Below are 27017 nucleotides of genomic sequence, written 5' to 3'. Positions count from 1 at the left end.
AACTGAGCTACAGCTACAGAGGAATCCATCCATCCATTTTCTATACCGGGAGGGGGGGGGTAGCCTATCCCATCTGACATTGGAGGAGAGGTGGGGTTCACCCTCAACGGGTCACCAGTCTGTCACAGGGCCATCAGGAGCAATTAGGGGTTCACTATCTTGCTCAAGGACAATTCGACATGGTTATCGGGGGAAGTGAGGATCAAACCAGCGACCCTGTGGTTGCTAGACAGCCCCTCCACCTCTGAGCCATGCCGTCCCCTACAGAGGAATATGAAAACAAATTGATGGCTATCGATGGACTTATGATGCACTTTAAAGTGTAGGTTGTACGTGTAGTTACAGCACTGTGCTCAGGTCAACATTTAGTACATGACCTCTTTGTGACATTGTGACTTTGTAAATTTATGCAATTAAATGATGGAGTGGCATCCTCACTAGCTTCCTCTCCCCTGCCAGATAAGCACAGCCCTCCAAAGCTCTGTATCACCTCACCCATGGAAACTGCAACATCATCCACGGACCTCTAATATCTTTTTGCTACTCTGCCAGACTTTGATTCCTAGAGCCTGCGCATTGTGACACTTGATCTGGTGACAGTTGCTGCTCTATTTGTGCAGCTCTTATATCTCCTCTGTGAAGGGCATGTAATCTCCCTATCTGAAAAGCAAATACCCCCCCCCCCCTCCTGAAGACTTGCTATATTCATCTTTCAACTATACCTGTGGCTATTTACATACATTTAAATGTTGTGCGTTTTTAATTAATAGACCCTGATTTTAACTCTCTCATGGATCCTTCTCCATCCTTCCATCCATCCATTTTCTATACCGCTTAGCCGTTGAGGGTCATGCGCGGGGGATGGGGGGGTGGTGGAGGGCTGGAGCCTATCCCAGCTGACAATGGGTGAGAGGCAGGGTTCACTCTGGACAGGTCGTCAGTTCATTGCAGGGCCGTCAGGAGTAATTAGGGGCTCAGTATCTTGCTCAAGGACACTTGGGCACGGTCATCAGGGGAAGTGAGGATCGAACTAATGACCCTTCTGTTGCTAGACAGGCACGCTACCTCCGAGCCATGCCGCCCCCCGCAACCTTCTTTCGTGCACCTTTTTATGCATGTCAGTGATAGCAGTATTTGTTCACTGCCTTCTAGCTTGTATTGATTGTGTGACCCCAGCCTTTGCACTCTATTTTGCTGGTTTGGGGGTGCAAGAAGAACCATTATTGGTCTGGAATACCCATGAGAGAACAAATGGAGCCTGGCCAGGCATTGCCAACATAGTCTGTGTTGGCCTTGCAGGGTTCATCAGAGCTGCAATGTTGGTGGGGATCAGCTGGGGAACCTTCAGGATGGAGGCAATGGAGTGGACGAAATACAGATAAGAGACAGAGAGAGAGAGAGAGAGAGAGAGAGAGATGAGAAGAATTATTGGTTATATTAGATGAGAAAAAAATGCATGCCTTCTGGATAGAAACCTCGTGTTCAACATGAAGTACTTTTCTCTTTGGTTTGGTAGTGGAGCTTATTAAGTATTAAATATTAATATTTACTGATATATATCTTAACAGTCCCTGCCTGCCAGTAAAACAACGAGATGCCATGAAGCACACAATCCATCAAGGCATTTAAGAGATTTAATTCAATATGGCTGCCGAAAGACAGGAAATAAAGTTTTCAAATCATTCATTTCTCAATGAAGTCCCCTCAGCTTGTTAGCAACTGCCTAAATTATGATGCAAATCCATCAAATCAGATATATTTCAGACTTTAAACATCAGTAAAGCAATATTTTACCCCTAGACTCATAATACAGAACCTTGCAACTCAACAACATTGCAGTACCTCTAGGAAGTACAATAATTCATTCACTGAGACGTTCAAAGTTCATCATAACTAGCACGAATTACAGTACCCCTCAAACGTGGAGGAAAATCTGAGAGTCTTCGGTGTCAAAGTGTACTAACAGTTTCCTTGTGTTGCCATTGGAACCTGCTTATCAGTGAACCAGCATGGTACGCCCCATCTGCTCGCCCCTTATTAAGGAGTACACAGAGAGATCCCACTGCACATTGAGTGTTGCGTGACAGGTCCCAAAGAGGCGCTAAGGTAAGTGGAGGTGTGGGAATTTTGATATACAAATTAGCACGTTATATTCATTGTTCCTGGATGATCAGTGGAATGTAAAAATAAATTACACTGATATTCAGGGTGTATTGGGAAAAAAAAATCCATTCTTTGTTATGTACTGTTTCCAGCTAAGTGTATTAGCCGGCTAAGGGCTGCTGCTGTTGATTAGCTGAAGGCTATTTTGCCACAATTGCATCAAATAGCATCATTTCAGTACATAATTATCCGTGGACCCTTAAAAAAAAAGAAAATAAATCCTGTGCATTTACAAGGCTACGCTACCATTTTCAGAAAAGAAAAAAGTTGAATGCTGAATGGAGGAGTGCTATTTTTAGACAAGCATAACTTGCTGTTTAAAGAAAAACTTTCAAAACGTGGACATATTTTAGTTTGATTGATACTGATGATAATGATACTGCACATGTGGGGTGGCATTCTTGCATTGGTGTAGAAATGGTTTCAATGCGAAGATCTTCGATTAAAAACATGCCGAGACATTTAGTCCATAAGTCAGATGTCATGATTATTATAATTATTACATTAGTAGTAGTAGTAGTAGTAGTAGTAGTAGTAGTAGTCGTACAAACATGCACTGACAGCATGTGGACTGAGTAAGTATCTCACCCTTAACCTTTTAACCCCCAAAACACTTTACTTTAGTTACCTGCTAGCCTAGACTGTTTACTTTTACCTGTATTGTATTCAACTTATTGTATGATTTCAAAAAACAAAAAACAAAAAACACACTTAATGCGGCGTGCAACAATCTCTCATTCTTAATCTGTATGCAGATGGCCTTGACTGTGGCAGATAGGGCCATCGGGGCTGTTATCGGGGCAGCAGTGGCAGATGCAGCAGGTGAGATAAGTGTGTGTGAGATACTGGTGCTAGGGCTGAGTTATATGCAGCAATGGAACGTTCCATTCTTCAAACCACCGTAAGAACGGTTTTTCACGTTTGGTGGTCCAGATCATATTTTGATGCTTTCCAGTAGGCTTTGAGTATTGTATGACTCTCCCTTCGAGAATTGCTCCAAAACATTATCAGTGACCTTATCCATTAGCAACATCTGCATGTAGATAAAGCACATGGGTGGTTCCTAAACTTGCATAACTCATGTTGACTTCCTAGTTTATGAAAGTTCAGGAGCAGCTAGCAAATAGGGACATTTATCCTGTTTGTTTCGTGCTGCTAAACTCTTATCTATTATCATCCGGCTGTATATGTAATAAGTCCCATCAATTACGTAAAAAAACTGGAGATTCCACACTTTCACCCACTTTCTCTTGTATCTGTGTTCTCCAGCCCAGCCCATGCACTGGATCTACAATGCAGACAGGCTCAAAGAAGTTCTCTCCGATCTGGAGCCCTCTCCAGAGTTTCGGCCTCAGTCTGCGAATCCTTTCTATCGAAGGGAGACAGGCGAGCAGACCTGCTATGGAGACCAAGCATATGTCCTTTTGGAGTCACTGAGTCGCTGTGGAGGTACTGAAAAAGAGGAGCCGCAGGACCGTGATATCATTTCCGTTCCTTCGATATTATTTCCTATTTTGCAGCGAGGGTGATTCCTGAAAAAGTTCAAAGAATTCTCAGATATGCGGGTTTAAACTCTTAGACTTGAGTGATATCAATTAACATTGTGGAATGCTCTTTTCTTCAGCCGTTCCTTCCTCACATCCCCTGCCAAACCGAGAACTAATATAAAACAGTCCTCTTCCTGTTTTGGGCTGTAAAGTAACTCAGATTTCTAAGACAGAGCTATGATGAAGAATGCAGCACGCAACAGTCACATCTGTCTACAGCTATTATGATGCGTTCCTAACCGACAGACAGCAGCACTAACACTGTGTGAGGCTGCACTCTGCTGAGTTCTCCTCCTAGCAGATCTATTTCTACTTAGAGCACAAAAAAATTGCCCACATATTAAAAGCCATTTTGCAGGAGGCGGAGTTGTATCTATTTCTTTATCCATAATTAACGGAAGTAATCCTCAGAGGCTGATCGGCCTCCATCAGAACGGTTCGTAAACTCCCCGATTTCCCTTTAAAACTCATCCTTTTCGTGTGTAAAAATGTGCTGTGGCTCGTGCAAGGGCTTGGAATCATGTTTTCTTAATCTCCTGACCTTGCAGATTTATGATCTCACTATCATACTTCCTTATGTCTTTGTAACACGTTAATCCTTGTTACAAAGACATAAGGAAGTATGTTCTCATTATCGTATTCCTTACTGTTGGAACAAGAATTAACTTGTTATTCTATTGATAATGGCAGTTTTCTTAAAATATCAAATAAATGATCTTCTTATGTCAATTTAACTACAAAAATAAATTATTAGCACCAGATAACATACTTTTTATTTTACTTTTTTTATCAGTGCAAAAGATGTAGTTTAGAAAGTTTGCCCTTTCTCGGCTTTTGTCGAAAAATCCTGCAAAACTCTTTCTTGCTCGTTGATTTTTCACCGGACGTGGGAGCTGGACAAAACACAGCGATTGCTAAAATTGACATGATGATACACCAAAAAAATAACATGATGATAATATTTCTATTCCATTTGAGCCACTATTTATCCCTTGAAATTCTACAGACTGGCCCCGATATCTTGTTTTTCCAGTGAAGTCAAGTCAAGCAAATTTTATTTGTACAGTTTTCCAATGAAACAGTCTGCTGTGTCTGCAGATGTCAACGTGGAGGACTTGACTAAGTGCTTCTACAAGTTCTTTGGCCCAGGAACAGTGTATGACCTGCCTCTCAATGATCCCTATCGAAAGAAAGGAGGTAACTATAACTGAAATTATTAACCGGATCGATTTACGATATCCAACTGCATTCAACACAGCGTATGATGTTTTCCTACCATCTGTTGTGGATATCCTTGTGCAGAAAATATTCCCAGCCAGACATCTCCCGCTTTTGATGATTGTGGCTACGTGTTACAGCAACTGCACAGCACATCTACATCCATCCTGTAGCGTTTCTGCCTTCATATCTTGTTTAGAGTGTGAGTGCAGAGTGTCACAGATGCACAAACCAAGAAAACAGCTCCACCTACACTACAGACACTTGAACTGCATCAAGACTCCCCCCCCCCAAAAAAAACAAAAAACAAAAAAGCAACACGACCGAAATTTACCTAACCCTAAAATGGAAACATGATATTGAATAGTAGTGTCACTAACTGTTAATTAAACCTGTCTGTTAAAATCTGTCAGGGCCCAAAGCAGTCCTCCCCATCGACGGACCTTGGAGGAACGGGAGCATGAAAGCTTTCATGAGAAACATGGATGCCGGCAAAAAAGAAACTGGTGAAGATTAAATCTGATGAATACACGATGAAGTTCCAGGCTGATGGTTTTGGGTAGTCTCAACACATTTGTGCTTGTGTGTTTGAGGCTGTGACGCGGACTGTCAAATGGATGGAATCACTAAGCTTGCTCCAGTGGTGGCCATGTACGCTGGAAAACCAGAAATGCTGGAGAAAGTGGAGAAGGCGATGCGGGTCACTCAAAATAACGACATGTGTGTGGCTGTGACGCTGGCTGCAGCGAGGTAAGATCTAATTTCATAGAAAAATCGACGAGTATCCTCAAACTGATGACTTTGCTTGACGTTTATTTGTGTCTCCGACTTTGTACATGTGATGTCAGGATTTTGGAGCATTTTATTCTGAATGGTCCAAGTCCCAGTGCTCTGGATGCAGTTCTGGCTCAGCTGAATGACCCGAATAGACAGAATCCTCAGGATCTGGATAAAGCTGTCATTGGTAAGTTTAGGTCTTTAAAGCTTTCACAACATCAATTCATACCTTTTTCCTCTTCAACATCTCTTCATTCGTACGAAGCTGCTGGCTAGTAGGGTAGCTTAACATAAAGACGGACACAAACAACAAGCATGATTCTAAACACACTGTTTCAGTCTTTGTACTCTTCAGTTCCATATGATGGAAAAATGTGTCCATAACATTTGGAGGCCCAAACAGCTCTTACGACCAGCAATGATTCAATCAAATGATTCTGAAAAAAAAAAGGATGTCGCCATCCAGGATTGACTTCTTTTTGATCGGCTGCAGGATGTTTGAAACGTGGCAAATTTCTTCTCTGACATTGAAAGCTCATATTCATTCATATCGTGAATCGTGGCCGATTTTACATTCATTTTATTTTCCAGCTTCAGTTGCTGGGCGGCCACTCTACCACTGAGCCATGCCGCCCCCATCTAATATTTTGTGGAAAAAAAATGTATCAAAATCCTATTCCCTTGGTATTGGGTACATTTTTTAAATCAATTATGGCTTTGGATTAGGGAGTCACGACCCTGAGTAAAAAGTGGAGGAAATACCACGATAAGAAGGTGGTTTTGTCTCTAGAGGTTAAATCGTGATACATTCCCAGACAGATGAAAAGGATTTACCATGTTTGTTGTGACAGAAGGCAGCACCAGCAGAAATGGGTCCAGTGTTTCTACATTAAATATGACCTCCTATCTCTCTTCCTTCATCGCCCCGTAGCTCATCTCCAACAGGTGAAGGACAACTTGGCCAAGAAGTCCCACCAGCTCATACCTGCTGTGTTCACAAACACATGAGGTAAGCTCATCCAGGTCTGTTGACTTGGCGGCTTCTTTTCCCCTCCTGTTGGTACATCCGTGAGTAAGTCTTCCAGCCTTTGATCTCCCCACTAATGGTCTTCCTCGTGGCTTTACATTTTCCCCTCCCGCTGCGTTAAGAGCCTCGGGTTTTACAGGACTCAAAGGTGGAGATGTGCGCGGGAAGAGATCTGTTCAAACGCGTGTTCTAACTGTAAAATTAATGATTTTCTAACTGAAAAGTAAATGTTTTGGGTTTTTTTTTAACTGACAACATTAACGTGTTTGTATATGTGTCCAGCTCTGCCTGGTGCATTCCAGGGAGCGCTTCATGGAGTCCTGACACTGAACCAACTGGATGAAGCTGTCAGGGACACCATGCGCCGCGGGGGATGCACTGCCAGCCGATCCTCCTTCATAGGAGCCTGCTTTGGGGCGCAGGTATGGGGGGGTATGGTGGATAGTCATAAAAAACACGTATCACTGATGGAATCGAGACGAAACGTTTACATCCCAGAGTGACGTCGTGAATGTAATTGAGAACTCAAAATTGCATGAAGCAATTTTCAGAATTTTCCAAGTCCCTAATCAAACATTTCTATTAGAAGCCTCCCCTGAGGTCCAACTCACACAACGTTAAAACCCGATCACAATAATAGACGGTCCTGGCATCCATAGTCTGACCACTTTGAAAATATACAGTTTTTAGCACTTCCGTCTTAACTGTGTCACATTGAATTAGTTACGTAGGAGAAGTGTTCATCTCCTATCTGACACGTTGCTACATTTTTATGCGCGTTATGTTAAAAACAGGTACCCCCCCCCCCCCCACACACACACACATCCATCATCCATCCATCTATTTTCTTGCACTTATCCTGTTAAGGGTCGCGGGGGGGGGGGGGAGCCTAACACACACACATACACACACTTTCTTCTTCTACTGTGATGATGCTCACAGTTGTGACTTTGGAACTTTGATTTATACCAAACAGTTTGGTAGTGCGAACAAGCTAGTCAGAAGGCAATTTAGCTATGAAGACAGACTTACAATTGTAAACGGAGGTATCATTTGATATTCCAATCACCTGCACCACCTTAATGTGTATGATTTAAGTTAACACCTTTTCAGGTGTGGAGGACATTTCACCACAAACATTGCCAGGTCACATGACATCAAAACTTTTAATATTTCACTTATTTAAAAAAAAAAATTCTTTTGGCTCTCAGAAACATCGTGCTTTCCTTTTGGGATATTTTGAGTTCAACAGATAGTCCGACAGCCTGAAGTGGAACTTTCCCACCTTGTAAGCGTTCACAAAAACGACAGCATAAGGCATAATGCTTACTTATGACCACGATTGACCCCAGTCACCCCCTCAGGCCACACTTCACATTGCTTCCTTCTGGACACTGGTACAGGTCACTCCCCTGGGGGAAAAAAATCAAATTCAACAACAGCTTTGTCCCCAAGGCCGTCACAGAACTAAACAAAACTCAAAAACAGCAGAGACATGTAAATATACCCTGTCACGTCCAGAGAGAGAGTACCAGAGAGAACCCACACAGGAACAGGGAGAACATGCAGACTCACACAGAAAGATCCTGTGCTGGAGCCGGGACCTGAACCTGGAACCTGAACCTGCAACCTTCTTGTTGTGAGGCGACTGTGCCCCACCGTGCAGCCCCTGTGCACAACAAGTTTTTTAACATTGTTTATATAATCTATTTATATTTATATATATATATATATATATATATATATATATACATTTTTTTTTTTTAATATTATCCATCCATCGATCCATCCATTTTCTACTGCTTAACCTCTTAGGGGTCACAGGGGGCTGGAGCCTACGTGCAAACATGCAAACTCCACACAGAAAACCCACAGAACCTCTATATAACAATAATAATATTTATAATAATAATAATAATAATAATAATAATAATAATAATAATAATAATAATAGGGCTGCACGGTGGTGCAGTGGTCAGCACTGTGGCCTCACAGCAAGAAGGTTCCGGGTTCGAGTCCCAGCTCCAGCACAGGATCTTTCTGTGTGAGTCTGCATGTTCTCCCTGTTCCTGTGTGGGTTCTCTCTGGTACTCCAGCTTCCTCCCACAGTCCAAAGACATCAAGAGAGGACGAGGCTGATTGATACTCTATATTGACTGTAGGTGTGACTGTGACTGTGAATGGTTGTTCTTCTCTCTATGTTGGTCCTGTGATGGACTGGCGACCTGTCCAGGGTGAACCCCGCCTCTCGCCCGTTGACGCTGGGATAGGCTCCAGCCCCCCCACGACCCTTAATGTGTAGGAATAAGCGGAAGATGATGATGGATGGATAATAATAATAATAATAATAGATTATTAATATTTTATTATATTTATTTGTTTGTTTGTTTACTTATTCATTCAGTTTCTTAGTTATTGTGTCTGTCTGGTCAAATTAAATCTAATGGTGGGCAAAATCTGGCCCACCGTTTTAGGTGGTAAGAGTACACTAACAGGATTTTCACATAACAGATGACACACTCAAAACAGACATTGGATAAACTGTGCAGTGCAAACAAACAGGTTAACAGTGCTGGTTTTAGATCAAACCTTACCCGACAAGTACTGACTGCTCAGGGTCTAAATGAATAATTTTACTTATTGTTGTCTGTAATTGTAAGAAAATGTGATTCTTCCACAAAGGGAGCTCAGAAATCATGAAAGCTTCGGGATGTTTTCAACCGTCATCTCACTGTGCTTTCAGAACGGCCTCCAAGGAATCCCGGAGTCCTGGAAGAAGAGGACATTCAGATATCCTCTTCTGTTGGAGCTTGCTAAAAATATGGTCCAAAAAAAGTAAAAAAATAAGCTTGGATTATTCCCTATCCAGTACCTATATAGAGAGCAGATGATTGCCTTTCAATGATCCCCCCCCCCCGCCCCCCCCCCCCCAAGACTTGCAGATGTAATTTGACAGGAGAATCCATGACAGTTACATTCAAAAGTCCTGTACTGAATGCAACCTGAAGCTAGTTGGTCTGTCAAAGTCTTCTCATCTAAAAAGTCAGCGCAAAGTATCGATGTCTTGTCGGTGGCATGAAAACAATAAAGAACTTTAACGTCTCCAACATGCCTGTATGGTTCCCTTATTGTAATGTAAGTTAATTTCAAGTGTAACAGTGAGGTTTTCTCATCTATGCCTTTTATGAAGCTTGAATATGCAGTCGGTTTCTTCTTGCTCCCAAGGGGCTGAAGCACATTCGGTTTGTGTGAAGTGAAAGAGCAGATACGCTCAGATTTACCGCTGGAACAACCAGAGACTGCAACTTGCAACTTATTCCTCCCTCAGAGGAGCTGTTCAGCCTTCCTAAAAGTGCTGACTTCCATAGTGACGTGTTTCAAACGCTCGCCCAAACAACTCTGACAGTTAGCCAAGCGTAGAGGATAGCCAGCCACTTGATATCTTTGACATAGTATGATCATTAAAAACAAAAACAAAAAAGAGTACTACTGTCTGTTGTAGTCATAGCTTGAATTAACTGGAACCGCTAAAAGGGGAGATGAAAATTATGTTGTATACCAATGCTATTAACAAGAGGGCATTTGAAAAACGGTGTAACTCAATAATAACCTTTTGAGTCATTGTCTGGCTGAGCAAGGAAGCTCAGTGGTTAACAGTGCTGTGGTAACCTACAGAGGGGAATTCATTTGATTTCTCCCTCTGCCTGACTTCCTCCTACACAGCAGGTAGCAGGCTGTCTGGCATAATCAAATCCAGACCTGAAGAGTGTTTTTGTTTTTCTCGATCTGCCAAGGTCCACTTCCTGGAGATATTTTCTAGGAAACAGTAGGAAAGATGCAAAATATATTATGTTATTGGACTCTGTTTTTGTTCTTCTTTCGATATCAGTGTTGCTGTGAATGTCGCAAAAGCAGCACTATAATGGAGATTTTAGACTTCAGTCCATCGAGCGAGCAAAAAAATCAAATAAAAGACGTTACAGCTTTATTTGAATTTTTCTGTCCAATCTGAATCTCCATATGTGTATATACTTACAGTAAATATGTCTGCCTGTGTAGGTGTATATGTTTATATGCATCTTTGTACATACATATAATATATCTGTGTATAAACATGTAAATGTATATATATATATATATATATATATATATATATATATATATATACGGTAATCCATCCATCCATCCAATTTCCACCTCTTATCCTGTTAAGGGTCGTGGGGAGGGGGGTGGAGCCTATCCCAGCAGCCTTCAGGTGAGAGGCGGGGTTCACCCTGGACAGGTCACCAGTCCATCACAGGACCAACACATAGAGACAGACAACCATTCACACTCACAGTCACACCTACAGTCAATTTAGAGTATCAATCAGCCTCGTCCCCTCTTGATGTCTTTGGACTGTGGAAGGAAGCTGGAGTACCAGAGAGAACCCACACAGGAACAGGGAGAACATGGAGACTCCACACAGAAAGATCCTGTGCTGGAGCCAGGACTCGAACCTGGAACCTTCTTGCTGTGAGGTGACAGTGCTGACCACTGCACCACCGTGCCGCCCTAAACATACTATGTCGAGAAAAAAGTCGACATAGTATGTCTTGAATGTTTTGAATTCTCTTCCAAGTTTTTGTAGTTTATCCTTCAGAACAGTCGCAGTTTTCGGCACAGTCTCTTCAAAGTCCTAACACTGATAACTGCAGTGTGTCTGTGAGCTCAAAGAGAAATTATTTGTTTTTGTTTGTGACTAAAGACGAGTCCAAAGTATGGTTTCACGAGTTCATCTAACTGCCAGCAGTCACGTGCACTGGTTGTTACAGTCTCGAAAGCTCAACATTATAATAATTATTTCTAGACATTGTATTTCGACTTTTTTCTCAAGGTGCCAGATGAAAAAAAATCTACTTCCTCATATTTTATTTCTCTCATGGGTGACCCTAATACTCTTCAGTATGTTCTTTGTAAAGGAGTAGATTCATGTTACCACTACATGGTGCAAATGTCACGTCCACTAGGAAATCATGCCATTAGGTGGCACTATGATCATGAGTCTATATTGACCTGCAGATGCCATCTACCAGGACTTTTATCAGTCGTGAAGATTGAAAAAGATCTGATCCTTTGGGAAGGCACTGCCACAGTTTTTATTTCATGGCACATTATCATAATGTAATGGATAAAAATCGAAATAAAAATAAAATCCAAATGGCAGACCTCCCGTTAGGTTGAGCTCATAATGTCAAATGACTCTTTTTTTAGTCTTGACATGTCTCACATACCAAATTTCATGCACAAATGTTCATAGCAATTTAAAAAAAAAAAATTCTCAGTGTTGTGGAGATGATTTTGCACACCTACTGAATACCCCCATAAAATAAATACATTTTTCACCAAGCCTGAAGAACATGCAAAAGTTCATGAGTATGAGAGCATGTTGTGCCTTCAAAAAGGCCACTGATATGCTCAAACAATGATAAAAATTCATCTCATTTCAGATGGGCTCTTGCACTGTATCAGTGCTAAGGGCCCGAATACTTAGAAACAGGATAAATATAGTTAATAAAATAATAGAATTATTAAAAAAAACGACATAAAAGTCAGACTGAAGAGGTACTTTTGGGGGGTTTAAAAATTGAGGAATTTTCAGCTCCTCGGGGATCCTCTGGAATCTTGCTCCAGCACCTCAAAATGTAAATCGAACAAGCAGCTTCACCAAATGTTTATGTTTTGCTCTGGAGGTGAACTAGTCATACGTATGTATTCCTTGCTGAGAGACTGTGATTTTTATGATGATAGAAGAGGATAATGTCACTAAGATGTATTGAATGACAACAATGTGTATTGTCACATGAACCAAGTAGACCACAAGCACAAACTGTGTACTACTTTTCCATGTTTATACTGCTTTCATCTTTCAAGATGATTTCGGTTTGATGCGAGTGAGAGGGCAGTTGTTTACATCGAAGAGTACATCGATTCTGAAGTCTTGGATCGAGGTCTTTCGTGTTAGGGAAGACATAGATAAAAGTTAGATGTACTTCCTGGATCGCGTTAATGCGTCAGGCGCATGCGCAGTATTGGGACTGTGGCGCGATACTGAACTCTCTTGCCATTGTTTCGTCTTTGTGCTGATCAACAGCTGGGTGGAACTCAGACAAAAAAAGTTGCTTCAATGACATTTTCCATAAAGATGGAAGTTTGACTGCGAAAGAGGCTAGCTATTGTAACGAAGGGTTTAATTTCTACTCCGTGACATGGATTTTAATGTTAAGCGGTTAGCAGCAGACGCTGGTACCTTCCTGAGCCGTGCGGTACAAGTAAGTTTAACGGTCTTGTTCGTGTAAGTAGTCGCTAATTGGCGCTAGCTGAAATGCTAGCATAGCCCTGTCTGGCGTTAGCTCGTTTCGTTAAACTGTAATTGTCTAAGTACAAAGCCTGTTATTATCGGGGAATAAAAGTTCATGTCCCGTGCAAAGCTAGGCGTATTTTACAATGTAAGGAGTGCTTCGTGACATTTCAGTCTTTATTATTACCAACAATTGTTCCATGCAACGATCAAAGTAGGCCGCTGGAGTCCATTAAACAGAGCTATTACTATTAGCTGAGCAGTTGACGTTGAATTTGTAAACTAATGTTTGTTTGACCTGCTCTCTGACGCGCATTGACACCCTACAGTATAGATGGCCCACTAAATGTCTGCCAGTTATGGCTAATATTCGCTTATTATAAAGGCATTTTGTTCGTTCTACAGTTTACAGAGGAGAAGCTTGGCCAGGCTGAAAAGACAGAGTTGGATGCCCACCTAGAGAATCTCTTGGTCAGGGCTGAGAACACAAAACTATGGACAGAAAGGATTATGAAGCAGACAGAGGTGTTACTGCAACCCAACCCAAGTAAGACCACATTGTTGACTGATATCAACTGTACTGACTGATCCATTGCTGATAAACCAAAGAAAACTGACACACTTCCTGCCTGTGAAACTGTATTATAGGTCTTATAAAGTTAATGAGAAGATTAAATTGATCATAATCAGTGTTTTCTTATGAATCCGAAAAGAAATCCTCTCTGAAAATAGTTAGATAATTGAAGATTTTGTTGAGATGGGTGTGTACTTTTTGAATGGGATGGAACAAAAGAAATTTACTCCAAGTAGATGGTATAAATCCCAGTAAGCTCAGCTGTGCATCTGAATTAACACAACTGTGTAAACAGACAGTGCATTTATGTCCTGTAATGCTGTTGTAGTCCCCAGTAAGCCAGGCTTTAGGAGCTCACTTGCAGCGTCTGTATCTGGCTCCCTCACTGTAGTCTTATGACTTTGTAATTGAGTTTCCTTGCAATCTGCAGATGTCCGACTTGAAGAATTTGTGTATGAGAAACTGGAGAAAAAAGCACCGACACGAATGAACAACCATGAGCTGTTGGGCCAGACCATGATTGAGTCAGGAAATGAGTTTGGTCCTGGGACTGCCTATGGTAAGATAGGCTCTTTATAAAATATCATTTAACCAGGCATTTAGCTGATGTTCAGAACTAATGTAAGCTTCCTTTGCTGGTTTTTGTAACAGGGGTACAAAAAGCTCAGTAGCTGGTAGACAAAACACAGCCCTGTTCAACAACATTCTTTAATTGATAGAAAAGTTTAGTTATAGGACAAACCTGCTTTCTAAATAATGCATTAAACTCAATTTTTTAGTTAACATCAATTTACTGTTGCAGCCTCTCACAAACAATATGAAATTACAGCTAACTCAATTTTTTAAGCCCTGAAAAAAGTAGGTTTTATTTCTGTCTTATAAAGAAATGTTGAGGCTAAGTTGTGACTGGTCTCCTGTCCAGCTTTATTATAGGGGCAATGTTTTGTTTGTTCCGCCAACCATTGCAGGAAATGCTTTGATAAAATGTGGGGAGACACAGAAGCAGATTGGCGGGGCAGAGCGAGAGTTAATTCAAAGTTCTGCCATCAACTTCCTGACACCTTTCAGGAACTTTCTGGAGGGCGACTTCAAAACAATCCTGGTGAGTTGAACTTGACTCCTATCCTTGAATGTGTTTTACTTGTCACCACCTTTCAACCGTCAGGTGAAAGTGAAAATGAAACCGTCTCATATGTGGGCGGCATGGCTCAGGGGTGGAGTGGCCGTCTAGCAACCAAAGGGTCACTGGTTCGATCCCCGACCCCGGTGACCATGTCAAAGTGTCCTTGAGCAAGATACTGAACCCATAATTGCTCCTGATGAGTAGGTTGGCGCCTTGCATGGTAGCCTCCACCATCAGTGTGTGAATGTGTGTGTGAATGGGTGAATGAGACGACACTGTAAAGTGCTTTGAGTACCGCTAAGGTAGAAAAGCGCTATATAAAATTGAGTCTATTTACCATTTACCATTCATATTCTAAGTTTAGTTTAGATATCAGTCTCAAACCTCTACTGTCAAATCTGTCGAATCAACAAAAGAAGGGTCAATAATGAACAGAGACTTTATTCAGAGATGACAAGGAAGTGAAGAAGCCTTCATTGGTACACAAACTGTTGTGTGTATGTTATAAAATAAACAAGGAACAGGTTATCTACAATTAGCTCTTTTATCTGCTTGCAGTCAGTACATTTGCACCAGTTCCTAATGGTATTATGAAAACGTTCCCTTCAGCAGGCCACCAATAAGACTTGTCATGTGTGCTTGGAAGGTGACTGCATCACCACAACATGGGGGCAGTGACACCAAGCACACGTTAGATCAGCGATGTTGTCCACTGTCATAGGGATGGCATCGGCTTGAGAAACCCCACCATTGATAGGTTTTATTATTTAATTTGATCCTGTGTCAAATGTTCAAAGTTTTTGTTTAAGTTTAATAAACAAAACATCTTACGCTCCTTTTGGATTTGTTGTAGGGCTTTGATTGTTAAGCAGTAACCTTTAGTTAACATGACATTAGCTTAGTTAGCTTACTGTTAACTAACTACAAGTTTGTCTATAATATATGAATGAAAGGGCATTTAAAGACTTTTTAGGCAGCTGTGTTTCAAAAAGTGCAAGTAGAGATTGGAAAATGAAGGTTAAGTTTTGAGAGGAACACCTCAGGGCCCTAGACAAAGTGAACATCAAATGCTGATATTTTGTGGAAATCACATCCTCTCATCCTGTATCACAGACCCTGATCTGATCAGTGTAGCTCGGGTTTTAAATCACCTCTCAATCGAGCACGACAGTGTGTCAGTATGTAGCATTCTAAACTTTGTTTGCCACTAGGAACGGCACAATTATTTGATGAATTTTATCATAACTTGAAATTCAATTAGAATAGGCTGTGTTTCATGGCTTATAATTTCACGACGTTGGGATAATGTGACATTTTAACAATCTGAAGTTGATTTTTAGCTGCTTCTGCTGAACAATATAAAGGAAGAGGTCTTGGAGAGTTTGGCGTGGGACTGTTTAGGATGGAAAAGGACAAATTCCATGGTAAACACTGAAGCCCTGTATCAGTACAATATGACAACAAACCCATTGATGTACCACTCAAACAATGCACACCCATCCTAAAGTAATGTCGATGGATTCTCCTTCTCTCAATCCAGCATCACCTCAGTGTCAGCACAGAGAAGTTGCGATGCTAAACAGGCAGACAAAATTACCCAAGGGATCTGCAAATTAATTGCCCATAAATATCATCGACAGCAAAGGGTTTTTGAGATCTGATGAATTTAAATGGCATGGGCGGCATGGCTCAGAGGTAGAGTGGCTGTCCAGCAACTGAAGGGTCGCTGGTTTGATCTTCACTTCCCCTGGTGACCACGTCCAAGTATCCTTGAGCAAGATAGTGAACCCCTCATTGTTCCTGATGAGCAGGTTGGCACCTTGCATGGCAGCCTTCACCGTGTGTGTGTGTGTGTGTGTGTGTGTGTGTGTGTGTGAGAGAGAGAGTGAATGAGATGACACTGCAAAGTGCTTTGAGTGCTGCTAAGGTAGAAAGGCGCTGTGTAAAAATGAGTCCATTTCCCATTTAGCAAATGATCCAGCACGTAGCATTCCACCACACCGGACCATCAGCAGACTTGTCGAAACTCACTGTAAAAAATGAAGGCAGGAGCTGTTAAATAAAGGCACAGCTGAGAAAGTTGCACGAACTAAACTCCTGGACGGCTTGAACAGCCGACAACTACCTCGCCATCACCTGTCAGTAGAATAACAATTAAATTATTAATTTTTTTTTTGGTTAATTTTCCCAATGATCAGTCAAGGAAATTTCTTTCAATGCCATCCGTATTTGCCACGTACGTGAAAATTGTGAAAAACATTGTTTGTGGCTGAGATGGGAGCCCCTCTTCTCCAGGTGTAAACATGCATTCAAAGAGAGGAGGACAGCAGTAAGGTTTGTCAGTCTGGCAGAATCGGCTTTTATTTGAGTGCACGGATGAATGGAAACATGGTGATTGTGCTTGAACAATGCTGTACCTGTGAGTGATGAATGGGGCGATACAGCTCAACGGACAACACAACGTGTCCAGAACAAGTTCAACCCTGAACCTCCGATGTTTGTTTAGGTCTATGATCCTGTTGAAAGTCACACTTTGAATAAAAATATACTTCTTTAGGCTTGATTTTTGATTGACATCTCACCTCTACACTGACACCTGCCATTGAAAAGGAATTTCTGGTGTCCTCTGTTTGAACTTCCTTGGTCTTCGTCATAATTCGTCAGTAAGGTCAAGAGCTGATCTGACCGCTGGGCTTTGATGTGGGTCCGGGAGTGAACCTGCGGTGTCTTCCATAAATTCTTGTATAAGCATAAATTTGTTGATAAAACACTTACTGGTAGTAAAGGTGACACGTACGACGTCAGTGCTGTCCAGATGTATAACTGAGTTTAGACTACATGAAAGGTCACATTTGTGCAGGATGTAGTCCAGGTAGTGCACGACATTACGAGTAGAACTGTTTACGAGGGGGGAAACTCAGATATTCTGGGGGAGCTGACTCAACCTCATCCCACAGTGAGCCTTGTACAGTTGAGGACAAAATTATTAGCCCCCCTTTTGAATTTTAGGTTCCTTCGAGATTTTTCCCCGGTACTTTTTCAACAGAGCAAGGAATTTTTTAACGGAGCATTTCTGAACATGCCATTTTTCATTAGAAGGCACAAAATATTTATATTTGCACACAAAAACATAAACATTTCAGAAAAAGCTTCAATGACCATGGACATTATTATTAGCCCCCTTTAAGAAATCACCATTTATTAGCTCATCACACCAGCCACTTTTGTGCAGGGATGTGCTTTAACTCCACAGGTGATGTGCTTAAAGGTGATCTGGTGAAACAGCTGATTTCACTCAACAATTAGGTTAGAGCATGGTATAAAAGCCTCAGTATGGGCCGTTGAGCTGTCTGTTGAGAAAGCACCATGCTGAAAACGAAGGAAATCAGTTTGGACCTGAGAAAAAGAATTATTGATGCACACAAATTAGGAGAAGGATACACAAAGCTACCCAAGCGATTCCAAGTGTCAAGAACTGGAGTGAGAGGTATAATCCAGAGGTTCAAAGACAGCCATACAGTGCAGAACAAGCCTGGCAGAGGTAGAAAGTGAAAGATTTCAAAGACACTGGAAAGAAACCTAGTGAGAGATGTGTCTAAAGACCCCAGAACAACTGCCAAGACACTGGTGAATGACTTGGCCACATCAGGAATCATAGTCTCTAAGAAGACCATCAGTAGAGCTCTGCACAGGAATGGACTGAGAGGTAGCAGACCAAGAAGAACTCCACTTTTGAGGAAAAGACACCTTCAAGACAGACTTATGTAATGCTCAGGACGACCAAGAGAAAGATTCTTCATACTGGAAGCGTGTCTGATGAGACTAAACTAGAGCTCTTTGGCCATAGAGACACTGCTTATGTTTGGAGAAAGAAGGGAAAGGCATTTCACCCAAAGAACACCGTCCCCACAGTGGAACATGGTGGTGGGAGGATTATGCAGTGGGGATGCTTCAGTGCATCTGGAACTGGAAATCTTGTCAAGGTGGAAGGAATCATGGATAAAGAAAAATATGTGGAGATTCTGAAAGAAAACCTTAATCAGTCAGCACTAAAACTGGGTCTGAGTCGTCGCTTCATCTTCCAACATGACAATGAACCTAAACATACGTCCCTCTTGGTGGAGAACTATCTCCAGAAGACCAAGGTGAATGTAATCAAATGGCCTGCACAAAGTCCTGACTTAAATCCAACTGAAAATATGTGGGGTGACCTAAAGAAAAATGTCCATGCCAGAAGACCATCAAATCTGGAGGAACTTGAGAGATTTGCCAAAGACGAATGGGCCAGGATTCCTCGAAGTGTCAGAGACCTGTTGAAAACTACAACAAACGACTGCAGGCAGTTGTCCAGCAAAAGAGATACACAATTGACTGTTAGAATGTGGAGGGCTTATCATTTTGACCAGGGTACTTTTTGTATTTGGTGGAATATTTTCATTTCTGAGTACAAAATAAAATAATTGAAGCTACACAAATAAAACTAGGGTGTCTAAAAAAGCTGTGTTAGACATTTTTTTGCTCTGGTTGAAAGTACTTGGAAAATGCTTTTTAAAAAATGACGTTTTTGTAGGGGGGCTAATAATTCTGTCCTCATCTGTACTGGATATCTAGTGAAGTGTCCAGTTTAAGCCACCTGAGTCTCCAGCCTGTTTCATGTCTCTGACGAATTCCTCTACAATCAGCAAAGGCCTGCACACATCCTGCACATTGAAATTACAGTAGTACCTACTTAGAAGGCATGATTGTTCACTCCACCACTGATATAAAGGGAAAAAATGTTGTTAATAATGGAAATTTTAGATCTTTATTGTATCATTATTTGTGTCCAGAAAGAGCGGAAGCTGCTGCAGGTCAAGCGCTTGGATCTGGATGCTGCCAAAACAAGACTAAAGAAAGCCAGGATGCCTGATGCAACAGCTGCAGTAAGTATAAAACACACATGCACATACACAAACCCATCGGTTATGCAACACTGCTAGTTTTTCTACATGTCAGCCTCTCCATGAAATCCTTTTTCTCTAAATTGTGTGTCAGTTTCCACAAGCTTTGACTGACACGCCAGTTACACAACATAAACTGATCTCTTCTTCTCCCGTGACTTGCTAGCAGTCACATGAGCAGCGACGGGAGGTTGAGACTTCCCCTTTTCTGAACACTTGTGTATCTGCTCTGATGAGAACTTTTCTCCTTTTTGGGCCTTCAAACTAACCGAGATGTGGATCTCTCATGGAGATGTTTTAAAATGCAGTGGCAGCATTTTATTTATTCAGTGTCTGGGGTTTGACGATTATGAGCTCAGTTTTTCTCATGAAGAACCACACTTGTGTTGACCTTCCACTTTTTAATTGCGTGTAGATGCAAAACCAGTTTTTGATTTCATTTTTGCTGAAATTTGAGTGGTCCTTAAAAGGCTGATTTTTGTTAAAAGCAGCAGATGCACTTTCCTGACTCTTGTAGTTGGGCTTCTTTTCCTTTGAGATTGACTTTAGATGGTAACTCGGCCACTACACCTCCTGAACCATGAGGTCATCTGTGGCGTACTCGATCCCTCATTACTTCACCATCAGTAACACTCCTGATACTCTTCCAGTCCAAGAAATATCAGAGGGTTGTGCTGTTACTATGGAATTAAAATACTGAGCAGGGTACCAGTTACACGCTCTTGCAGTGACATTTAGGAGCTTGGATTAGTTCTTTAAAAAAAGTACTCAGCGTGGATTTTTTGGGGGGGTTCTAAAAAAAAAAAGAGAGAGAATATCTCAATGATAAAGTAATGTTTCCAGAATTCCCTCACCCCATAATGATCTGCGAAATGACAGAGAAAACTCACTCAGAGTATATGGTATCAGAATGTGAGAAAGTGGAGGCTGCATGGCTCGGAGGTAGAGTGGCCGTCTAGCAACTGAGGGGTTTCTGGTTCGATCCTCACTCCCCGGGCGACTCTGTGGAAGTATCTTGAGGAGCAAGATGCTGAACCCCTATTTGCTCCTGATGGCCCTGCGATGGACTGGCGCTCTGTCCAGAGTGAACCCTGCCTCTCACCCAATGTCAGCTTGGATAGCCCCCCCCCCCCCCCCCACACTACCCTTAACTGATAAGCGGTACGGTACAGAAAATGGATGGATGGAGGTCAGAAAATGATACCCTACCGTTTTTTTTGTTTAATTGAGTTTTGGTGGCATTTTATGTCCTGTTGATGAGACATATTTTGGATATGAATTGTTTTCCTTTCCACAGAATGTTATTTTACAGCAGAATGTTGCACTTTAAAAACATTCTAAAGCTCAGTGGCAACATTTTATCTGAAACATGTTAATATTGTGAGAACCTAATGATGCAACATGTCTGAAATTCTTCCACTCAGCATTTTTCGTTCCAACATGTTCGAGTGTGGTTGAACATTGGTTAATGTTACATACAAACCCCAATAAATGTCTGTCTTTAAAGGAAAATTTAATGTGGCAAGAAGACTTTAAAAATGTAAATAACTTCAGGAAAGGTCAATATCGATTGAGACAAATTCTTAAAACTTAAACATTCAGTAAGCTTTCCAACACCTCCTTAGAATGTCGCAGGTTTGTCATGGTCATAAAAAATTAACTTCACGTTTGAAATTTTGAATTTGAAATGAGGCAGATCTTTCAAACATTCTTTAAACTTGCTATTAAATCTCTTTCTTTCATCTGTCATCACTACAACTTGCAGTTAATGGTTGCTAATGTTGTGGGAAGGTTCCCTGCTGGGTGAGGCTGGTCACCATGCTCTCGTCATGTAGCCTGAAAGCATATTTAAATAAACTTGTTTACTCCTAAAAGAGGATTGTGTGTCACCTAAACGTGAGCTTTGACGAGCTGTGTCTCATGGTTAACACCAACATTTGTTTTCTGTAAGTAGTGTTAGTTCACACAGTCACTGCTCGTGTGTGCTTGACTAGCTGTGCAGCAGCTGTAGCTCTAACTCTTGTGTTGCTGTTTTCAAAACTCAAAGCAGCAGATGTGAGCAGAGGAAGTGACAGAGGTGAGTGGAATGTTGGAGCCATGTTTGAACTGAACACACACACACACACTTTCACACACAAACCCAAACCCCCTGGAAGCAGCGTCAACAGCTGCTACGTGTCCCCGCTTGAGCTCCTTTTTGACACAGAGCTTGAATCATCATGGTTATGTCCTACAAGCACCGAATGGTGTAAAAACCATCTCTTCCTGTCTCTGACTGTAATGGAACCTGTGGAGAGGACACAGGACAGTGAGGCCATTGTCCTCACCTGTCTCAGTAACACACCGTGTGTTTACTGGACTTGCAGAGTCTCCTCAAGCCATTGTTTCACAGACCCTTATTGAATTCCTTGGCTGAATATGAGGAAAAGGAAACCTTTCCCTCATGACACAAATGTCATGTTCACTTGTGTGGTTGTTGTCCGTCCATCCATCCATCCCCCATGTTTCTGACTTTCCCATTGTGTCACATCCACATGTACCATATGCGTTTGTTAAACTGTCAGATCTCTGGCAAATTCCGTTAACCTGATTTGGCTCTCTGAGATAATTACCTCATCCTACAATGTGTTGACTCCAAATATGAGTAACTGGAGTTCATCTGACGCCATGTTTCATGTCTCTTAGGCAGAGCAGGAGCTGAGGATGACCCAGAGTGAGTTTGATCGACAGGCAGAGATCACTCGACTGCTGCTGGAAGGCGTCAGCAGCACTCACGTATGTCCCGCTCATCGCCCCAAAATTCACCTCTTGTGTCTAATGGCCTTAGATCTGAGTCGAAATGAGCATCACTAAAGAAACAGGACGCCAAGGTGACCTCTCTAGCATTGACCCAGAATCACCGAAAGTATAGACTTAGGGATATTATTCATCTCTTTCAGTTTTTGAAATATTTTTAAGATCTCAATTTTTTTGTTTTACTCCATAATATTGGTATCAGTCTGGGCCCCATCTGATGGGTGATGATGAGCTGATATATAATGTACGGTGTGTGTTCCCACAATGCTATAGAGACACCGCCTGATTAAGGAGGATTTTGAGGCTAATTAAGTTTGGTTTTTGAGACCAAGGTATGTTGAAAATCTAGATGAAACACTCCACAGAGAGCTGCAAAGATTGAAATAGCCTCTTATGAATCTTGCTGTTGAAACCTGTTTGTACAATTGGTACCCAAGGGGTTTGACACAGTGAGGGCCATTTCACATCTGCCTCCTTTGGTCTGGACTTCAGAAGTTTTCATTTTCATTTTTGAAAATTACATGTCCCCTAGACTTTAGTCCCAACTGAACCATGGTACTCCTTAAAAAGTCAAGGCTTGGTTTGTTTCCAAGTGAACTACTGTATGGTGCATTGCATTTAAAGTGTGAAAGGAAATGGACCAAATGCATGAAGTGAACCAGAAAACATTGATTTAATTTACTCATACACACGGATGACGATGGCGTGAGATGACGAGGAGGGAGGAAGGGTAGGAGGAGTGGGGGATTCTTAAAACCTTGTGGTGTCAGTGCATAAACAGGAATAAAAACACGGGTAAATGCTGTGCTGTAGTTGGTTTTATATGACACCACAGAACAGGAAAAAGTGATGGTGTGGATATGGTTGCAGGAGTTTTGCAAGTGGAAAAAGGGTGAGCTGCTTATTAACACATCTTACAAGTAAACGTAGCAAAAAAAGATAAAAAGCTTGAACAGGAACGCTGCATGGAGGAAAAAAAACAAGACCGCATTGCCCTTACAACATCATTAAAGACATGCTGCTAGAATGCTAGTGACCTCTCTTATGTGACCATGTGACGTTTGTTTACAAAGTTTTGTGCACTTGAAAAAGAGATGTGTGAATGCAAACCGAACCAAATTGGGAATATAAATTTGTTGAAACTTCTCCCCTGAAAAAAGTCCACTGAACTGTAGGTGGGAAAGTCACCCAAATGTTTGGCTTCCTAATGTTTATGTTGGAATTCATGTATTGAATTAAACAATTGAAGGCTATTAACATACTTGTCTACCCTCTCTTGTTCCGCCCCACCAGGCACACCACCTACGCTGTTTGAACGACTTTGTGGAGGCCCAGTCGACTTATTACGCCCAGTGTTACCAGTACATGGTGGACCTCCAAAAGCAGCTGGGCAGGTGAACACCATCACCTTACAATTCTTGTGTCCTGGGTAGCTTAGCATGAAACCTGCATTTCTTCCTCCGGTATCGCCTAAAAGTCAGGTTGTTCCAAACAGAAGCCACAGCTGGGGAGCAGCACCATTCCAGCCACGCGTAGACTACAGTCAGTTGATGGTTGAGCCTCGATTACCACACAAAAACCTGGTTATTTGTCGACTGCAGTGCTAATAGAAGCCAGCTCCACTAAATACTCATGTCTGTTGCAGGGTCATTCGACACGTGAGTGGATGCCAACTAAACCCTTTTTCATTGGAAGAAAAGGAAAAATCAGATTTTAGTTTTTTTTGGCCCGTGGAAAAGCGGATGAAGTCCTACCGTATCGTACATATAAAGATCAGCGAGTCTTTGTTTTGGTTTCCCATTTCACTCTGAAGTGTTAAATTCCTGTGAACAATAGTGTTGATCACAAACGTCCATGTCATGGTTTTGTTAGGAACAATGATCAGTCAAAGCCTGCTTTGATTTTCTTTGTTTGGAGCAATGGTAAATTAAAAAAACACAGAGAAAGAGCGTTAAAGCTTTTCCTCTCTATTTTCGAACAATCACATTATTGTTGTTCGATGGTGTAAACAACGATGTGGTGAACTCACCCAATCAGGAAAATGCAAAGCACCCTCAATGTGGAACGGTGAAACTGAATTTTTCCTTGTCCCATCGAAGAAGGAAAATGGTAGATAGCGATACCCAGTCAGAGAAACCAGCTTGAATCTAATAGTGACTGGGAAGGATTATTGATGTTAAAAACATCTCTCTCCCTCTTCCCAGCTTCCCCTCTTCTTTCTCCAACAACAATCAGTCGTCTATGTCGGAAGGCGCAAGCATCTCAGTGCCCACCATACCAGTGTTGGCCTCCTTGCCCTGTCCGTCTGGCCACGGCAGCTCAGCTGTGTCAGGCGGCTTCAGTGAACTGCGTAGCTCCAGCGGCAGCCGCAAAGCCAGGGTGCTTTATGACTACGACGCTGCGAGCAGCAGTGAACTCTCCCTGCTGGCTGATGAGGTGGGCCATTAGTCTGCTTGTAGAGTAACTGCATTCAGGGAAACAAGTTCTATGTTTGGTCTATTTCAGAATAGATTGGGGGTGTTTGATATGACAGTAATAGATCGTGAAGGATTGGAATATTCATATAGTTGGTAGACCAGGGTATGTGAGCGTGTGCGTGTGCGTGTGTGTGCGTGTGTGTAGTGTAGCATTCATGTTTCAGGACATTTTCTGGTGAATTCATGCCTCAAGTACCCAAACACCAACCAAACTGCTTTTCTTGGCTGTTAGCTAGTGACACCTTCCTAACGCTGTCTCAGTGTCTTTCAAAGTAAACTGACTGATACTCTCTGATGGAAACCTTGAAAGACACAATGCATATTCATCCAACTATAAACTATGACTAATTAACGCTATACTACAATATGGTGGCTGGCTATAATGTCCTTGATAAAAATGGCAATACTTTGGCCTAAAACGTTTGTTTTTCTTTTTTCATTCTTAAATTATCTTCTTTTCTTTTTTTTCAAATTACAGTGGTTGTAGTGTTCAGTATCTATGCAAAAATAGTCTTCGAAATAAAAAAAACACTATAAAATGGAGGTGCTGTTTAAAAAAATAGTGATTTAATGTTTCCACATCACCCACCCCCAGCACAGAAATCCTATGTATTCATACATCCATTTTTGTTGTTCACAAGTACGTTGTGTTACTTTACATTAGAGGGGTGTTCACAAATACCTGTTCAGCAATGCATAAAGAGAGTGGCAGAGAGAAGAGGTTGCAGGGAGGGCACTAAAAGCTCTGTCGGCCTCTCTAGGTGATCACCGTTAGCAGCGTGCCTGGCATGGATTCTGACTGGCTGATGGGTGAGCGAGGCAACCAGAAGGGCAAAGTACCCATCACCTACCTGGAACTACGCAACTGAGACTCACCAATGGCCCCGACCCCCACCTCAGCCCTCAAACCAGCTGTGATCTCGTATGTCTATTGTGTTGCAGCGTCTGGCTTCCCTGTCTCTCCCATTCGGTCATTTCAGAATCAACATCCCACGTATGAGAAGGAGAAGGGGTCTTGGTTTATGCAAGACCTTAAAGCTGGAATGAATGCGACTGAGTGAGGGGACAGGAAACAGACCTGTACGTTTTTGTATGCAACTGCAGTACATTTCTAAAACCGTGCTTCCATGCCTTTGTGTCTAATGCCATGCAGTCCTCAATATGTGCTACAACATCTCTCCAAACTGTAACTTAAAAAGAGAAGTTTACAATATAAATCTCAGATGGCGACCTTGTTGATGTGAGGGTCTTTTATTTTTGCCCCTCATGTTAAGTAGCAGTCATTATTTTAAAAGGAAAACCACACTTGGATAGCAATGCTGACGATTTCATTATTTCGAGTCTTATTTTATAATTGATCTTTTTTTTGGTACAGTTATCCTAAATAGGAGTAGTTTTTATAACGCCATGTTCTATGAAGAGCCTGTTGCAGTGAGTCCACCAGCAGTATTGAGACAGCCACTGGCGTCTCCTCTCTTAGTATTGAATATTTCTATCTAACTTATTGATGATTGGAAAGCAGATTTTCCAGCTTAATTTAGGAACAATTATCGGCAAAAATCGATATGGAATTTTGACATTTAAGTGTATTCTTCACAAATACAGTTGTGTCATATGAGATGTGTTTGCCACTGCTTCTGCTCGACTCGGTGTTCACTTTAAAGTGTCTTAAAGTTGTTGTTTTTTTTTATATGACTCGTGTCGCATTAGTTCCCCCCAGCCTGAATTCAACACAGAAGTATTATTACATCCTCGAAGATTCAAGTACATTATGACACCACTGCTTTGATAATATAGCATACAATTGTAAAATAAATATACAAAAGTAAACCCATGACTGTCATTTTATTTTTCTTTGCACACGAGACTTTATGGGCTAATGTGTATTTAGTGTTGACTTTAGTGGGGTTTACCAGCAGGGGGCAGAATGGCACTATGATGTACAACATTGACTGTGCTCCTATATGAGCATTTGCAGAAAATGAAAAAGCGTAGTAGTTACACTCACACTTTCAATCGTTATATCTTCATATAT

General features: G+C 41.7%; 1 protein-coding gene and 1 pseudogene across 2 annotated transcripts; both read left to right on the top strand.

The window, feature by feature from the left end:
- The first annotated feature begins 2020 nt into the window (after window positions 1–2020).
- LOC147241905 (crystallin J1B-like) lies at window positions 2021–9839 on the top strand (annotated as a pseudogene). Its single transcript, XR_015110996.1, has 10 exons — window positions 2021–2106; window positions 2919–2985; window positions 3433–3612; window positions 4809–4907; window positions 5342–5434; window positions 5522–5678; window positions 5777–5892; window positions 6637–6714; window positions 7015–7154; window positions 9476–9839. The product of XR_015110996.1 is annotated as a crystallin J1B-like (transcript).
- A 3135-nt stretch (window positions 9840–12974) lies between these two features.
- Window positions 12975–27017, top strand: sh3glb1a (SH3-domain GRB2-like endophilin B1a). Its single transcript, XM_086191552.1, has 9 exons — window positions 12975–13043; window positions 13478–13619; window positions 14077–14205; window positions 14615–14748; window positions 19599–19691; window positions 22395–22484; window positions 23799–23899; window positions 24710–24941; window positions 25744–27017. Exons 1-9 carry the CDS (start codon window positions 12981–12983, stop codon window positions 25849–25851), a joined length of 1092 nt encoding a protein of 363 aa, XP_086047678.1. The 5' UTR covers window positions 12975–12980; the 3' UTR covers window positions 25852–27017.

The sequence above is a fragment of the Aulostomus chinensis genome, chromosome 21 (assembly GCF_037954235.1).
Source record: "Aulostomus chinensis isolate RoL2024-O1b breed Wild chromosome 21, RoL_Achi_v1.0, whole genome shotgun sequence".
In the NCBI taxonomy this organism is placed as follows: Eukaryota; Metazoa; Chordata; class Actinopteri; order Syngnathiformes; family Aulostomidae; genus Aulostomus; species Aulostomus chinensis.
The sequence above is the reverse complement of the archived record's forward strand: the minus strand, read 5'-3'. Positions and strand labels throughout refer to the sequence as shown.